Raw genomic sequence first — 14438 nt, 5'->3', positions numbered from 1 at the left:
GTTGTGTATCTTTATACGTATATGCTTCTAAACTGTTGTATTCTGAGCACCTCTGCAAAAACAGTGATTATGTGTGAGTGTGGTGAAAGTGTTGAATGATGATGAAAACATTTTCTTTTTGGGGATTTTCTTTCTTTTTTGGGTCACCCTGCCTCGGTGGGAGACGACCGACTTGTTGAGAAAAAAAAAAAATTTACTTTCAGCTCTATTCCCTCACTTGCCATAGTCCAACACGGAGAGGCTTATCTGTGCATTTATAAAAAAGGGGGGCAAGTAAAGGGGTATATACAAGTTACCAGTAGCTAGCTAAATGGCACCAGCGCACTGATTCTCGCTTGGCCTTAATAGAACACCACATCCTGCATTACTCTTACATCCTATCAAAAAGAGCAACACAAGACCAACTGATTAAAGCAGGACCAGCACCGAACCTCCTGTTCAGCACCCTCTTTTTGATATAACATGTTTTTGTTGGTTTTCAATTTAGCCTTTGTTGATTTATGTTCTGTGCTTTTATGCTGTTTTTGTGAGAGAGAGGGGGCAACCAACACCACATTTTAAGGCAAGTATTGTATGTACTATGTATTTTCTTTGCATCTCTAGCTGTATTAACACTTAATATATGATAGTGAAAAATGTGTTATCAGGCACTTTTGATACATTCGATATTGAAAAAAACTTTTTCCCACTCACTGGCAATTTCTGCTTATTGCTCGAGGCCGGGAACCTAAGAACCATACAAATGGGGCCCTCCTGTACAGCCATGACAATGAAGATCAAAATACTCCATGAGGTACATGAAGCTGCCACCAAGGAAAGGCAATATAAATTTTTAATAAAACGTATATAAATAGGTAATTCCACAACTAAAATTTTTTCCTCGTTCCAGTGCTTTAGATTTTTTTTGTCAAAGTACTTCTGGCAAGATAAAGGAGTAATGGCAAATGTACAACATTTCCTACTTTAGTCCATATTTGCCCATAAGCTTCTTAGTACAGTTAAGCTAATGTATAAAAACAAGTATTTGTCAATCTTTTTATTGTTCATAAGAATTACCATACAATTGCAATATCTAATGATTATAGTACATTTCTTAGATTCAAAACTATTAATTAGTAAGAATACATCAAGTTAGCAGTGATTAATACAAATAGGAATAATAATGCCATAGCATACAAAATTCCCATTACTCATGTACTAAGGAATAGCTATATAACAACAGAGAATATACTCTGTCTTAAAACTTTCTCTAACCACTCCTTACAATACAGATACCACACGCACATCCTAGTCAATGCAACTGGGCTAATATTCAATGCAATGTTCACACACACGCAAGTAAATACAACAGATGATTCAGTCTTCTTGGTCACTGGCACACGGATTTCACACGTCACTCCATTTTACAAGAGCACCCTGACCAGAATTGAGAAGGGATTCTTGAAAGGTCCACAACATGTGCTTTTCTTGGACTAGAGAATCCCTAAAATAAGTGGAATGATAGTTATTTATCTATCACTTCCTAGTATATTTACATACATAATACATGTATATACAAAAATACATACATACAATTTCATGATTAGTATGTATCATTGTCATATTATTGAATATGTATGTGCGTTGGTATTTAAGCCCTGGGTGTGAAAAACGAGAATCCTAACCCACAAAAAAATTAGAATTGCCATTGTTTATGTATAATAATGAAACAAAGGCTGCAATGTGCTGTCTTCCAAAGTACAGTAGAAAAGTGAGGATTCCTTTTACAAAATTTAATTCCTGTTATTTCTATACAGAATATATGCTATTAAACTTTCTTAACAGCAACAAGACCTACTAATTGACCAAATTTCTAATCTGATGGTACGTACTGATAATTTTAACAAGACTATTATTTACATTACAAGACAATATAGACACTATTCGATGAACTAAACAATTTGGGAAGATCATATTAAGAATGTACATATTCCTTTCAAAGAAACGATTACAAATCATACTTTCAAGGAAGACCTATGAAAATATGTTTCTGCATTATGAATATTGCAATATAGAAAGAATCTTGGAAAATATTACTATGGCCTTCAATTATTTAAACTACTATATCTTAACATGACAAAATAAAATCTTTACCTCAATATTGTTGTGAATAAAAAATAATCAGGAAATAATAACAACAGATAACAATATTGAAAGAATACACAATGAGTGATCATACATGTTCTACACTGCACAAATGAACGTAGTATTACACTAGAAAATTCTTACTTGATAAATATAGCAAGAAAATAATCACATCTTTTAATGTTATGCAATGTATACAAAATAATTTGCTAAAAAAAATAATTAAAATAAAAGTACCAATTTTACTCTCAAAAATCTTGAAAACCCTTTTAAACCCTTCTAACGTCAAGACTTAAACAGCATTCTAAAAATCAGGCAATGACACCAGATATCACTTGAACCAAGGAGATCCCCTACAGGGGTGCCTGACTACTACTTTCAGACCATGATGTCAACATCTCACTCTACAACAAATATGCATGCAGGTTAATCAAATCAGTGTCTAAGAGGACTGACTGCTTTAATCCCTAGGGGATTTAGAAGGGGAGACATTGAAGATATTAACCTGTTAACCTGATAATCCATACGGGGCACGTCACAGACACTGCTGCTCCACACTCCTTCCAATTGTACTGGAACAATTTGTGTTAAAAGAAAATTTTCTAATGGAACCTCTTTAAATTTAATATCTGTAGACACATTGTAAAAATTTAATCTCAGTGAACAACAATTGATTATCAAATACTAAACTTGAAAATTATCTATAATATTTAAACATTGAAAACCCATTGTTTTATTTGCAACCCTGTGTGTCATTTGCCTTGCTAACTGCAGACCTAAGATATGAAACCAATACACCTTCAGTGGAGAAAAAAATATTCCTTCAAATTATACTTAAAAGAAAGTGTAGCCTCCACCTGAGCCACCATTTAAAAAGGAACCCTTCTTCTGGGTCATTGAGACCTGTGTCCCAGATGCAGCAGCTAACTGAGCAGCATTAGGGGCAATGCCTGGTGGAGGTGGAGGGATGGAGGGTTGAGCAATGCCATCAAAACGGGCCCCAGAATCATAACCATTCTGAAAAAAAGGCTGGAATAAAAAAAAAGATTGCACAGATGCGTATTATACACATGAAGCGCTCTGAGCTAAAAACTAGTGAGTGATAAACTAAACTTTTTTTTTTAATTTAGTGTTATACCACTAAGTTTAAATCTACCTTTTTAGAGTAAAATACGTATGCCAAGTTTCAGAGTAAATGTTATTTCTAAAATATCTTACTCTCTAGGTAGATTAAAGTGTAAATAAATATTTAAATTTTTTGTACATTAGTCCTTGCTTGGAGCACTTCATATACCACTCTTAACTAAGATAATGAATCCATAATTTAATTTATATTTGCATAACTTTCCATCACAGCAGGTTAGTTCATGGGTCAAGTCACTACTTCATCTTTTGTATTTTCTATCTTTGTACTGTTTAGTACTTAAAATTAGATATAATACATTAAATATTTTTGTCATACCTTACTGTGCACTTATCTTCATTTTAAATGCAATATTTTTAATGTTGAAGTTAAAACCTGACTTAAATAGCCATAGGTAATTTTCTAACTTATAGAAAGGGAAAGGATAAAGTGTCACAATACCATGGAAGGAACAACATACAAATAACTTACACTCAGGAGAGGAAACTTAGTGACAAAATTTTGATTCATCTTGGACCAATGACAATTCACCCTAAAGAGAGAAATGGGGAAAGCCAGAATATTCTAGCCATCTCCTCTCCTCATTTCATGAAGACTTGTCACTGCAAGTTTCTTCTAAGTGTGGGTTATCTGTGTATTATAAAATGGGGTTTCATATCTTTATGTAGTATTTTTCTTATAATCATTGACTACATTAGCTTAGAGGTGGTCCTATTTTAGATAAAATAGCAAAAGTTGCAAGCAAAATATTCGTTTATGAGACCCCCATTGCATAACAAATGTCAACTTGTTAAACATTAACAATATTATCTATATAAAAACAGGATGAATAATTACTTTGCCATTTCATTTAAACTTCATTAACAGTCAACAATACCTAGTGTTAAAATCTAAAATTTTTTTGGCAATTATTAAATAATTTGTCATGCAATGACACTGAATTTGGCATTCTTTATAAGCTTACTAGAAATATAAACAATGACCCTTATGTTCTAGACCATTATCAAGTGGTCTAGCAAGAACTGAAACCTCGTGTAGTTTCCATTTTTGTTTCATGTGTTAATTGTATTCCAGTCACCATGTTTTTTCTATTTTCTATGTATTCTATTTACTTTTCTTGTGCCATGTTACCACTGGAAACTCTTCCAATAGGCAACCATCCATGTAAATTTATAGTAGTAAATAAAGAGCCTACTCCTAACCTTGAAAAAAGCCTTATTTACATGCAAACATGTTTCTTTAAAAATTTCAACTTACAGACTGATAAAACTTACATCAGGTAAGATGGAGGCCCTTAAATGGAACAGAAAATGCTCACAAATGTCTTACCATAATCAAAACATTCTGGCCAGGCTGCAGACCGGGAACTTGTGCAGCACCTGCTCCTGGTGGTGGGGCATGAGGTTGATAGTATCCTTGTAGTTGCTGGAGATACAACTGCTGTTGCTGCTGCATGTAAAGGGCTGTCTGCTGCTGCTGATAAGCCTGCTGGGAATAGGCTAGTTTCTGAGCCTGCTGAGCAGCTGCCATGCTCTGAAAACACACCAATTAAGCTGAGCTTTTGTGTGAAGCTTTTGTCCTTCACAGACAGGACAGAAAACTAACAAGCTGAACGTGAGATTTTAAGCAAACTACATTTTGATACTAGCAATAATATACACAAACATTTTCACAAAGCATGATCATGCAATTCTCTGAACAAGTCACTTGACTGTGTTTGTGTTGGCTGTTGGTAATTAAGACGATTGTATATAAGCTGTCATTACAAGGACTGGATGATTGTAATAACTGTACAGGTGAGTTAAGTATACTGTATATACAATCACCACAGGGGTAGAGGAATTCTGTAGTGCAAGTAAAATAGAATAGTGCTTTAAAATATTATGCATCAGGTATGTTGAAATGAAAGAAAGGAATAATTATGAGCCATAATGATTAAACTCTTGCAGAGATGGTTGAACTAATTCGAAAAATAAAAATTCACTATACGCATAAAACACTCAGGAGTTGGAATTAACAATCATGACCCATGTAAAGTACTAACAGTATGGTCATAGAAAATTTAAAAGAAAAATTGCCTCTTTAATTAAACTAGTATTAACAAATCAGTGAACAAATGGAATGATTGATTCAATCCTTAAACCGTAAATTTACTCAGGAGACCCCTCTGTGACTACCATAAATTTAAGCATATTTTTCATGCTTTCAAACCTTATGCCAACCAATATTTAATGCCTCAAGTGTCAGTGTCTTACCATCTAGTCACACCTAAGGACAAAAATGTAGGGCCAGGCAGGTCCATGCACTGCATCATAACAATGACCCAGTAGGACATGTCAGCAACCTGCATGACATTCCACTCTGCATTTAGGTTACCAAAAACCCTGCACTTGGGAGAGGAATCCCATGACATTTTTGTCTGTCCTGGACCACTGTTGAGTCCAAATGCCATCGTTGGATTCTACTCTTAGCTGTGGGTTTTCTGCAAATTATAGCCATGGTAGAGAGACTATTCTTTAGGGTTGTATATTTTTATCCAACATAACACAAGTTATTTCAACTTGTTTCCAATGGTAACATACACTGAACCAGTTATAAAATTTCCTTATATTTCCTTTTACAGTGTCTTAGATACACATGTTATGAGCACATAAAAAGTACATTAGGAAATATATACCAGTATATTTTTAATTCAGGATAACCTAAGAATGTCAAACTGACTTATTTCTAAATTTCTAGGGCATTTCACACCCTGAATCAATTGTAATAAGATTTCCTTGTACACGATGTCAGAAGACAGCGTCAGTCAAAAGAAATAATATTTATACCAAATTATAATTTATATTCCATATGGGGATTATCTCGTGTTTCGAGTACCAAACATCTTTTAACATATTAAATTATCTAATATCAAACTATTATACAAAGGTTAGCCATTAACCCTTAAACGGTCCAAACAGATCGACGTTCAAATTCGTATTGCTACAAAAGTAGATCTACTTTTTTTTACATATTTTCAAATATAACAAAAAAAATGTAGATAAAAGTTTTTCTTACACGTTTTCAAATGTAAAACAAAAAAGATCTACATTTTTTACATACTTTCAGATGTTGAAAAAACGTATATATACATTTGGACCATTTAAGGGTTAAAAATAAAACCAAGTTTGAGACACACAACTTGGCATAAATAGATGGAAAAACAAATATCACTATGATTTTATTAATGTAGCCAATGAGTGACAATTTTTGGCCAACTTCAACCCTTCATAAACCGGCAAGTTTTTATCTGATTTCGTTTTTAATTCTACTGTTCATAAAAAAATAACTCTTAAAAAGTAACCTTTTTTTATTTTTTCTTAAATTTTGCCATGCAGCATTCCTCCCCCCCCCCCCAACCCAGGTTTCCCATGGTTGTTATTTTTCAAACGGTGGGTTACAAAGAGTAATAAAAAGAATAAAAATAAAAATAATGTAGTACAGAATTTTAATAGATGAAATGTAAAGCTTGGTCTTTAAGAGACTGACTATGCCAGATTTTCAAAATTAAAGTAACTTTCTTCAAAAATATATGAATGGGAATTAATATTATGAGAAGTCTATCAGTCTCAGAAATAGAGATCACATATATATGACACAGGACAAAAAAAAAAAAGCTATACACAAGTTTGTGCACACATGTACACACACACATGTACACACACACACATGTACACACATGTACACATATGTACACACACACACATGTACACATATGTACACACACACACACACACACACACACACACACACACACACACACACACACACACACACACACACACACACACACACACACACACACACCCTGCAACCACAATTAGGCGAGTACACACACACAAAGCATATAGATTTTATTTTAATGGCAGTCTCCCTCCAAGGCAGAGTGCGAGACACATTGACACGCACCCAACACAAAAACATTCACTTAATCACTATCTTTCCAGAATTGTTTTGATGTCACCACCAGATCTCCCTCTGACTGCAACCTCCCCACCCGTCCTTTCAATCCAGGCACTGTCCTTCCCACCTCCAGAAATCAAAATTTGCCACCTGGTTTACCCGAATTCCTTCGTGAATGTTACCTTGCGCACACTCCAACAGCCCATCCATTAAAAATCACTTGTCTCCATTCATTCCTATCTAGCATGCTCACCTTTGCCATTAATTTGGCTTTATGAAAAGCTTCAGGTGCCTCAATTTTTTGTGCTTCCCTCTTCCAAGAAGTATATCAGAATTAGGAATTCCTTGTAATTATCCCTGAGGTGAGGGACTCCATTTTCTCCAGTGCTGTTTCTTAGAATCTTGCAGGACCAAAGAACTCTCCCATGAGATCAGCAGCAGTTCTCTTCCAGCAGAATCCACCAAAGATTCCCCACCTCTTAATTTCATTAACCCTTTGAGGGTCACCAGGCCCTCTCAGATAGAGAATCTTTTCCCGATCATAATGACACCAAAAGCATGAAATTTTATGGAAAACTTACAGAATTATGCTCTCACGAAGTTAGCGGTCTTGACGATGTTTACGCATCGGCGATTTTGCCCAATTTGAGCCCTATTTTCGGCCAATTCCAGTCTACTTGTCAACAAAAATCATAACTATTTCGCTAGAACTCCGTTTTTTCTATCGAATGAGTACAAGAAACCACCCATTTACCGATTTCAACTATCCAATCAAGTAAGTGGTCAGAATTTAGCAATTTTGACAATTTCACACAAATTTCAAAAGATGCCAATTTCCAAATAGGGTCCAGAATAAACAAGAAAGACATTCCTGGCACTAAAATAACATTTCCTCTGTTCATTAGTCACATCCCCACGTCCCTCTTACATTTCTTTTGCTTTCCACTTTGAATTTAGCTCTCAGTGGTGACGTGTACTTAGCTCTGTGAAGACCTGTTTGTGTGCTCTCTGTGAATCTGTACCAGGATGCCCTCTCTTGAGCAACTTTACCAGCAGTTGAGAGAAGAGCTCAGAGTTGCTAAGATGGAGATACGGCGATTAACGGAGGAGAACAAGAGGATTCGTAGTAATCCTTCTGTTGTGAGTCCCCAGGTTAAGAGGGGAGCTTGGTCAGTGGCCGGGCAACATGGAACCAAGCTGAAGATCAAGAAAACGGTTGGAGAGGCAGAAACAACGAGAAACCAGAAGACTACCGTGGAAACTTCCAACTCATTCTCGGTGCTACCTGATGAATGTGAGTGTTCTACTGGGAATGCCACAACGAGCACCAAAGAAGCATTGGCAGACGTGAGTAAGACATCCCTAGAAACCCCAATGAAGACCATCGAGAACGTCTTGACGAATTCTACAAGTGGTGTAATGCTACCTGGTGAATGTGAGTCGACTACTCGGAGCATCACGACGGACGACGCCAAGGAAGGTAAAAACATTGTTGTTGTTGGGGATAGCCAGATTAGGTACATGGATAGGGCATTCAGCTTGAAGGATAGGAGTAGGAGGCAGAGAGTGTGTTTTCCTGGGGCTGGGATGAAGGATATTGTTAGCCGTCTGGATGACATCATGAGAGGTAATGGGAGCAATCCTATTATCTGTCTCAGTGCTGGAGGCAACGATGTTGGCAGACGTAGGAGTGAGGACCTGATTAGCAGGTATAGGTCAGCAATAGAGATAATTAGGAGGAAGGGTGGGAAACCTGTCATATGTGGCATTTTGCCAAGGAGAGGAGTTGGAAATGAATGGTTGTCCAGAGCAATTGGTGTCAATTGCTGGCTAGACAAATACTGTAAGGAAAATGCGGTAACATTCATTGACAACTGGGACCTCTTCTATGGCAGAAATGACATGTATGCCAGGGATGGGGTTCACTTATCTAGGTGTGGGGTGGGAGCACTGGCCAACGCAGTGGAGGGAGCTGTTAGGTCTTTAAACTAGCAATAGTTAGTGGTATGGGTTTTGGTGGGAAAACTGTGAAGTCGCAGGGTAGTAACATGAGTACTAGGAGAACTAGTAATAGGCAAAATGAGGTGGATATTGCAAAGCCAGTGGCACTAATTGACAAGGACAGTAATAGGTTTAGTGGAATAATAGAAAGGAGCAGGAAGGGTAAAGAGAGAGGAGGGTCATTAAAAATTTATTACACAAATAGTCGCAGTGCTAGGAATAAGATGGACGAGTTGAGACTACATGTAGTTGCTAGTGCAGGTAACATAGATGTATTTGCCATTACTGAGACGTGGTTTAATTCAAAAAGTCGGGACATGCCTGCAGAATGTCACATTCAGGGTTTTAAATTGTTCCAAGTAGATAGAAGTATCGGGAAGGGGGGTGGGGTGGCATTGTATGTCCGAGATCGCTTGAACTGTTGCATAAAAACGGGTATTAAGTCTGAAGTAACACATACAGAGTCTGTTTGGATAGAATTTTCAGAGGGGGCATGAAAAATTAATTTTAGGTGTGATATACCGTCCCCTAAATTTAGATAGGGACCAAGGGAGACTACTATGGGAGGAAATTGTTAGGGCCACAAGACACGATAATGTAGTAATTCTAGGAGACTTTAACTTTAGTCATATTGATTGGAATTTCTTGACTGGGAATTTAGAATCATACGATTTCTTAGAAGTAGTTCAGGATTGCTTTTTGAAGCAGTTTGTGACAGAACCTACAAGGGGTAATAACCTGCTTGACTTAGTTCTGGCAAACAATGAATCCCTTGTTAATAATTTAGAAGTTTCAGAGGAACTGGGTGCTAGCGACCACAAATCAATTACATTTAGAATTGAATGGAAGCATGATAGTAGGGATAACTCAGTAACAGTCCCAGATTTTCGCTTAGCAGATTACGATGGGCTTAGAGAACACTTATCATCTGTTGACTGGGGTAACGAAGAGAGCTATCAATATGACAGTTTTCTGAACACAATACATGCTGCTCAAAGAACGTTTATCCCTTATAAGGAAATTAGATCAAATAGAAATGACCCAAAATGGATGAATAATAGGCTGAAATATCTACTAGGGCATAAGAAAGGAATTTATAGGCGTATCAAAAGAGGCGAGGGTCATCTTATGAATCAGTATATTGACATTAAGAGGGACATTAAAAAGGGGATAAGAAACGCTAAAAGGGACTATGAAATTAAAGTTGCTAGGGATTCTAAAACTAATCCAAAAAGTTTTTTCCAGGTATATAGAACAAAAGTCAGAGATAAGATAGGTCCCCTTAAAAATAACTATGGGCATCTTACTGAAAAAGAGAATGAAATGTGCTCGATTTTAAATAATTATTTTCTCTCGGTTTTTACACAGGAAGACACTAATAACATTCCGGTAATTAATTTTTATAGTGGATTAGAAGAAGATAAATTATGTAACATCACAGTCAGTAGTGAAATGGTTGTGAAGCAGACAGACCGACTGAAGCAAAATAAGTCACCGGTTCCTGACGAGGTTTTTTCAAGGGTTCTTAAGGAATGCAAAATGGAAGTCTGTGAACCATTAACTAATATTTTTAATTTATCTCTTCAAACAGGAGTAGTGTCTGATATGTGGAAGATGGCTAATGTAATTCCTATTTTTAAAACAGGGGACAGGTCGTTACCGTCAAATTACCGCCCAATAAGCCTGACCTCAATTGTGGGCAAGTTGCTAGAGTCAATTATAGCTGAGATTATAAGAAGCCATCTCGATAAGCATAGCTTGATTAATGATACTCAGCATGGATTCACAAGAGGCCGGTCTTGTCTAACTAATTTATTAACTTTCTTCAGTAAAGCTTTTGAGGCTGTTGACCACGATAAAGAATTTGATATTATTTACTTAGATTTTAGTAAGGCATTTGATAGAGTTCCGCACCAAAGACTGTTGAAGAAAGTAGCAGCTCATGGCATTGGGGGAAGAGTGCTCTCGTGGATCGAATCATGGCTCACAGACAGGAAGCAGAGTGTGTCCATAAATGGGGTTAAATCCGAGTGGGGATCAGTAACAAGTGGCGTTCCACAGGGATCAGTCTTGGGCCCGTTGTTGTTTATAATATATATCAATGATCTTGATGAAGGAATTACTAGTGATATGAGCAAATTCGCCGATGACACGAAGATAGGTAGGATAATTGATTCAAACGTAGATGTTAGGGAACTTCAGGAGGATTTAGACAAGCTCTACTCTTGGTCAGAAAAGTGGCAGATGCAGTTCAATGTAGATAAATGCAAGGTTCTGAAGCTTGGGAGTGTCCATAACCCTAGCACTTATAAGTTAAATAATGTAGAACTTAGCCATACAGATTGCGAAAAGGACTTGGGGGTTATGGTAAGCAGCAACCTTAAACCAAGACAGCAATGCCTAAGCGTACGTAATAAGGCAAATAGATTACTGGGATTTATATCAAGAAGTGTAAGCAACAGAAGTCCAGAGGTCATACTGCAGCTTTATACATCATTAGTAAGGTCTCACCTAGATTATGCAGCTCAATTCTGGTCTCCATATTACAGAATGGACATAAATTCGTTAGAAAACATTCAGCGTAGGATGACTAAATTAATACATAGCATTAGAAATCTTCCTTATGAAGAAAGATTGAAGACTCTTAAGTTACATTCACTTGTTAGACGAAGAATGAGGGGAGACCTGATCAAAGTGTATAAGTGGAAGATAGGTATTAATAAAGGGGATATTAACAAGGTCTTGAGGATATCTCTCCAAGAGAGAACCCGCAGTAATGGATTTAAATTAGATAAGTTTAGATTTAGAAAGGACATAGGAAAGTATTGGTTTGGAAATAGGGTAGTTGATGAGTGGAACAGTCTACCTAGTTGGGTTATTGAGGCTAGGACTTTGGGTAGTTTCAAATTTAGGTTGGATAAGTACATGAGTGGGAGGGGTTGGATTTGAGTGGGACTTGCACATCGGAGCTTGTTTCTTGGGTGGCACTGAAAGTTGGGTTGGTCAAATGTTTGTTAGTGGGATGAATTGTAAAGGACCTGCCTAGTATGGGCCAACAGGCCTGCTGCAGTGTTCCTCCTTTCTTATGTTCTTAATTTTTATTCTCACAAAAAATAGAAGATTTACTGTTATGCAGACTACTGTATTAGTGTAGAAATGGTATAAATAATACCAGCGCACTTGTGAAAGAATATTAGATTCACCAGTTGACGTGTATTGGACGCGTGGCATGATTTGTTTACTTTTGAACTTTGGTTTCTGTAATATGTCTTCCATGCTATAAAATAAGACCAGGAAAACTAGAATACAATCATAGATACCATAGGAAAATACAGTGCAAAAATCGCCGTTTTAAACCAAAAACAGTTTTTTTTTCTCATTATGCACTGTGTGCTGCAGGATTTTTTTTATACTGCGCACACTGACCACATAAACCCATTCTTCCATATGTAGGCCTACCAGCTTTCTCTTGCTAGATTTGAGGGCGCTAGAATTTATGCGTACTTGTACGTCAAAAACCATGGCAGCCGAAACCCCAAAAGGGTTAATAAGAGGATACTGGGTCCACAAGACAGTCCCTACTCCTGAACCCTTTGACTGTCGCAATCCCAAATCCTAAGGTGTCTCCTTGTGTCAAAAAATGAGAAAAAAAAAAAAATCCTGTGAAATGATAGAGAATCTTTTCCCAATGGCAATGACACCAAAAGAACAAAATTTGATGGAAAACTTACGGAATTACGCTCTCACGAAGTTTGCGACCTCTGTGATATTTACGAATCGGCAATTTCGCCCACTTTGAGCCTTATTTTTGGCTAATTCCATTGTTTCAGTTGACCAAACTCGTAGCTATTTCTTTAGAACTCCATTTGTTCTATCAATTAAATACAAGAAACTGCCCATTTACCGATTTCAACTACCCAATAACGTGGTCAGAATTTTGCAATTTGGCCAATTTCACACAAATTAAAAAATATGCCAATTTCAAAATAGGGTCCAGAATGAACAATGCAGACATTCCTGGCTCTAAAATAACATTTTCTTTGTTCATCAGTCATGTCTCCAGGCCCCTCTGATATTACTCTTGCTTTTTAGAATTTTTATTCAAACAAGAAATAGAAGATTTACTGTTATGCAGACTACTGTAATATTGTAATAATTGTATAAATAACATCAATTCATTCATGACTGCATATCAGAATGGCTAGTTGGACATTTATTGGACAATGACAACATTTGTTTACTTTTGAACATCAGCAAAAATCAAACATTTCCCCTACTTTGGGCTCCATTTCAAGGTTCTTTTCATAGTAAAACCAATCAAAATCACCTCTATTTCTATAATATGTTTTCCATTCTATCAAGAGAGAGACCAAGAAAACGAGAATAAACCATAAATACTATACAAAAATACACCACAAAGTCTGCATTTTAACCCAAGAACATGGTCGGAGTTTTTTTTCTCATTATGCACTGTGTGCTGCAGGACTTTTTTATATGGTGCACACTGACCACAGACCCATTCTCTCACATGTGGGCCTACCAGCTTTCTCCTGCTTGATTTGAAGCTGCTAGAATTTTTGAGTATATATACATCAAACACATTGGCTGGTAAGACGTATATATACGACCGAAACAATCAAAGGGTTAAAACATCAGAGAACCACTTCTCAGACCTGGTGATGGCAGGCAAATCAGATAATCTCCTAGATGATGACAGCCTGTATTTTCTTCAAAGCTCACTAGGGTAAAAAAAAAGGGTTGGAGGCAGTAGAGTCAAACACCAAGTCTCACACAAGCACGAGGTTCCATGCCTTAGAAGAGCAATGCATAAGTTCACCTGGTTAATGCCCTTACTGCTGCTAATCTTGGAAACCTTGAGGATCTCTTAGTTGCCTCCTGTAACCAGAATGGCAATCTTGTCAACTTTTCACCAAAAACCCACACTTAGGAGAAGCAGCTTATGATATTTCAACCCATCTTGGAACATTCATAAGTTGTGGCCTGACAATGGTCAATGAAGGAAAAAAAACAAATCCCAGTGAAGGCAGGGGAAAGGTTCAAGTGGCAGGCTCAGGTTCTTATTTGTCTTAACAAGAGCGATATCTCCAAGCTTAACCCAGATGACCTTGCCTGGGCTTCCGAAAGGCCCGTGGTGGTCTGATCAGTGGCTGAACTGGTCCACTGTCACAAATACAGTATAATTACACACACAATTTTACATCCAATA

General features: G+C 36.9%; 1 protein-coding gene across 3 annotated transcripts in view; it reads right to left on the bottom strand.

Annotated features, from left to right (window-relative positions):
• Positions 1 to 1023: 1023 nt before the first annotated feature.
• LOC128696333 (DAZ-associated protein 2) overlaps positions 1024 to 14438 on the bottom strand; it is a 70906-nt gene continuing 57491 nt past the window's right edge. For 2 of the 3 annotated variants that reach the window (XM_070092356.1, XM_070092358.1), the window contains exons 2-3: positions 4598 to 4801; positions 1024 to 3153 (exon numbers count right to left, since the gene is read on the bottom strand). In XM_070092356.1, coding sequence (XP_069948457.1) covers positions 2959 to 3153; positions 4598 to 4801 — 399 coding nt within the window. In that variant the 3' untranslated portion in view covers positions 1024 to 2958. The remainder of the gene's footprint in view (positions 3154 to 4597; positions 4802 to 14438) is intronic. The other variant, XM_070092357.1, reaches the window with a different exon arrangement.

The sequence above is a fragment of the Cherax quadricarinatus genome, chromosome 39 (assembly GCF_038502225.1).
Source record: "Cherax quadricarinatus isolate ZL_2023a chromosome 39, ASM3850222v1, whole genome shotgun sequence".
In the NCBI taxonomy this organism is placed as follows: domain Eukaryota; kingdom Metazoa; phylum Arthropoda; class Malacostraca; order Decapoda; family Parastacidae; genus Cherax; species Cherax quadricarinatus.
The sequence above is the reverse complement of the archived record's forward strand: the minus strand, read 5'-3'. Positions and strand labels throughout refer to the sequence as shown.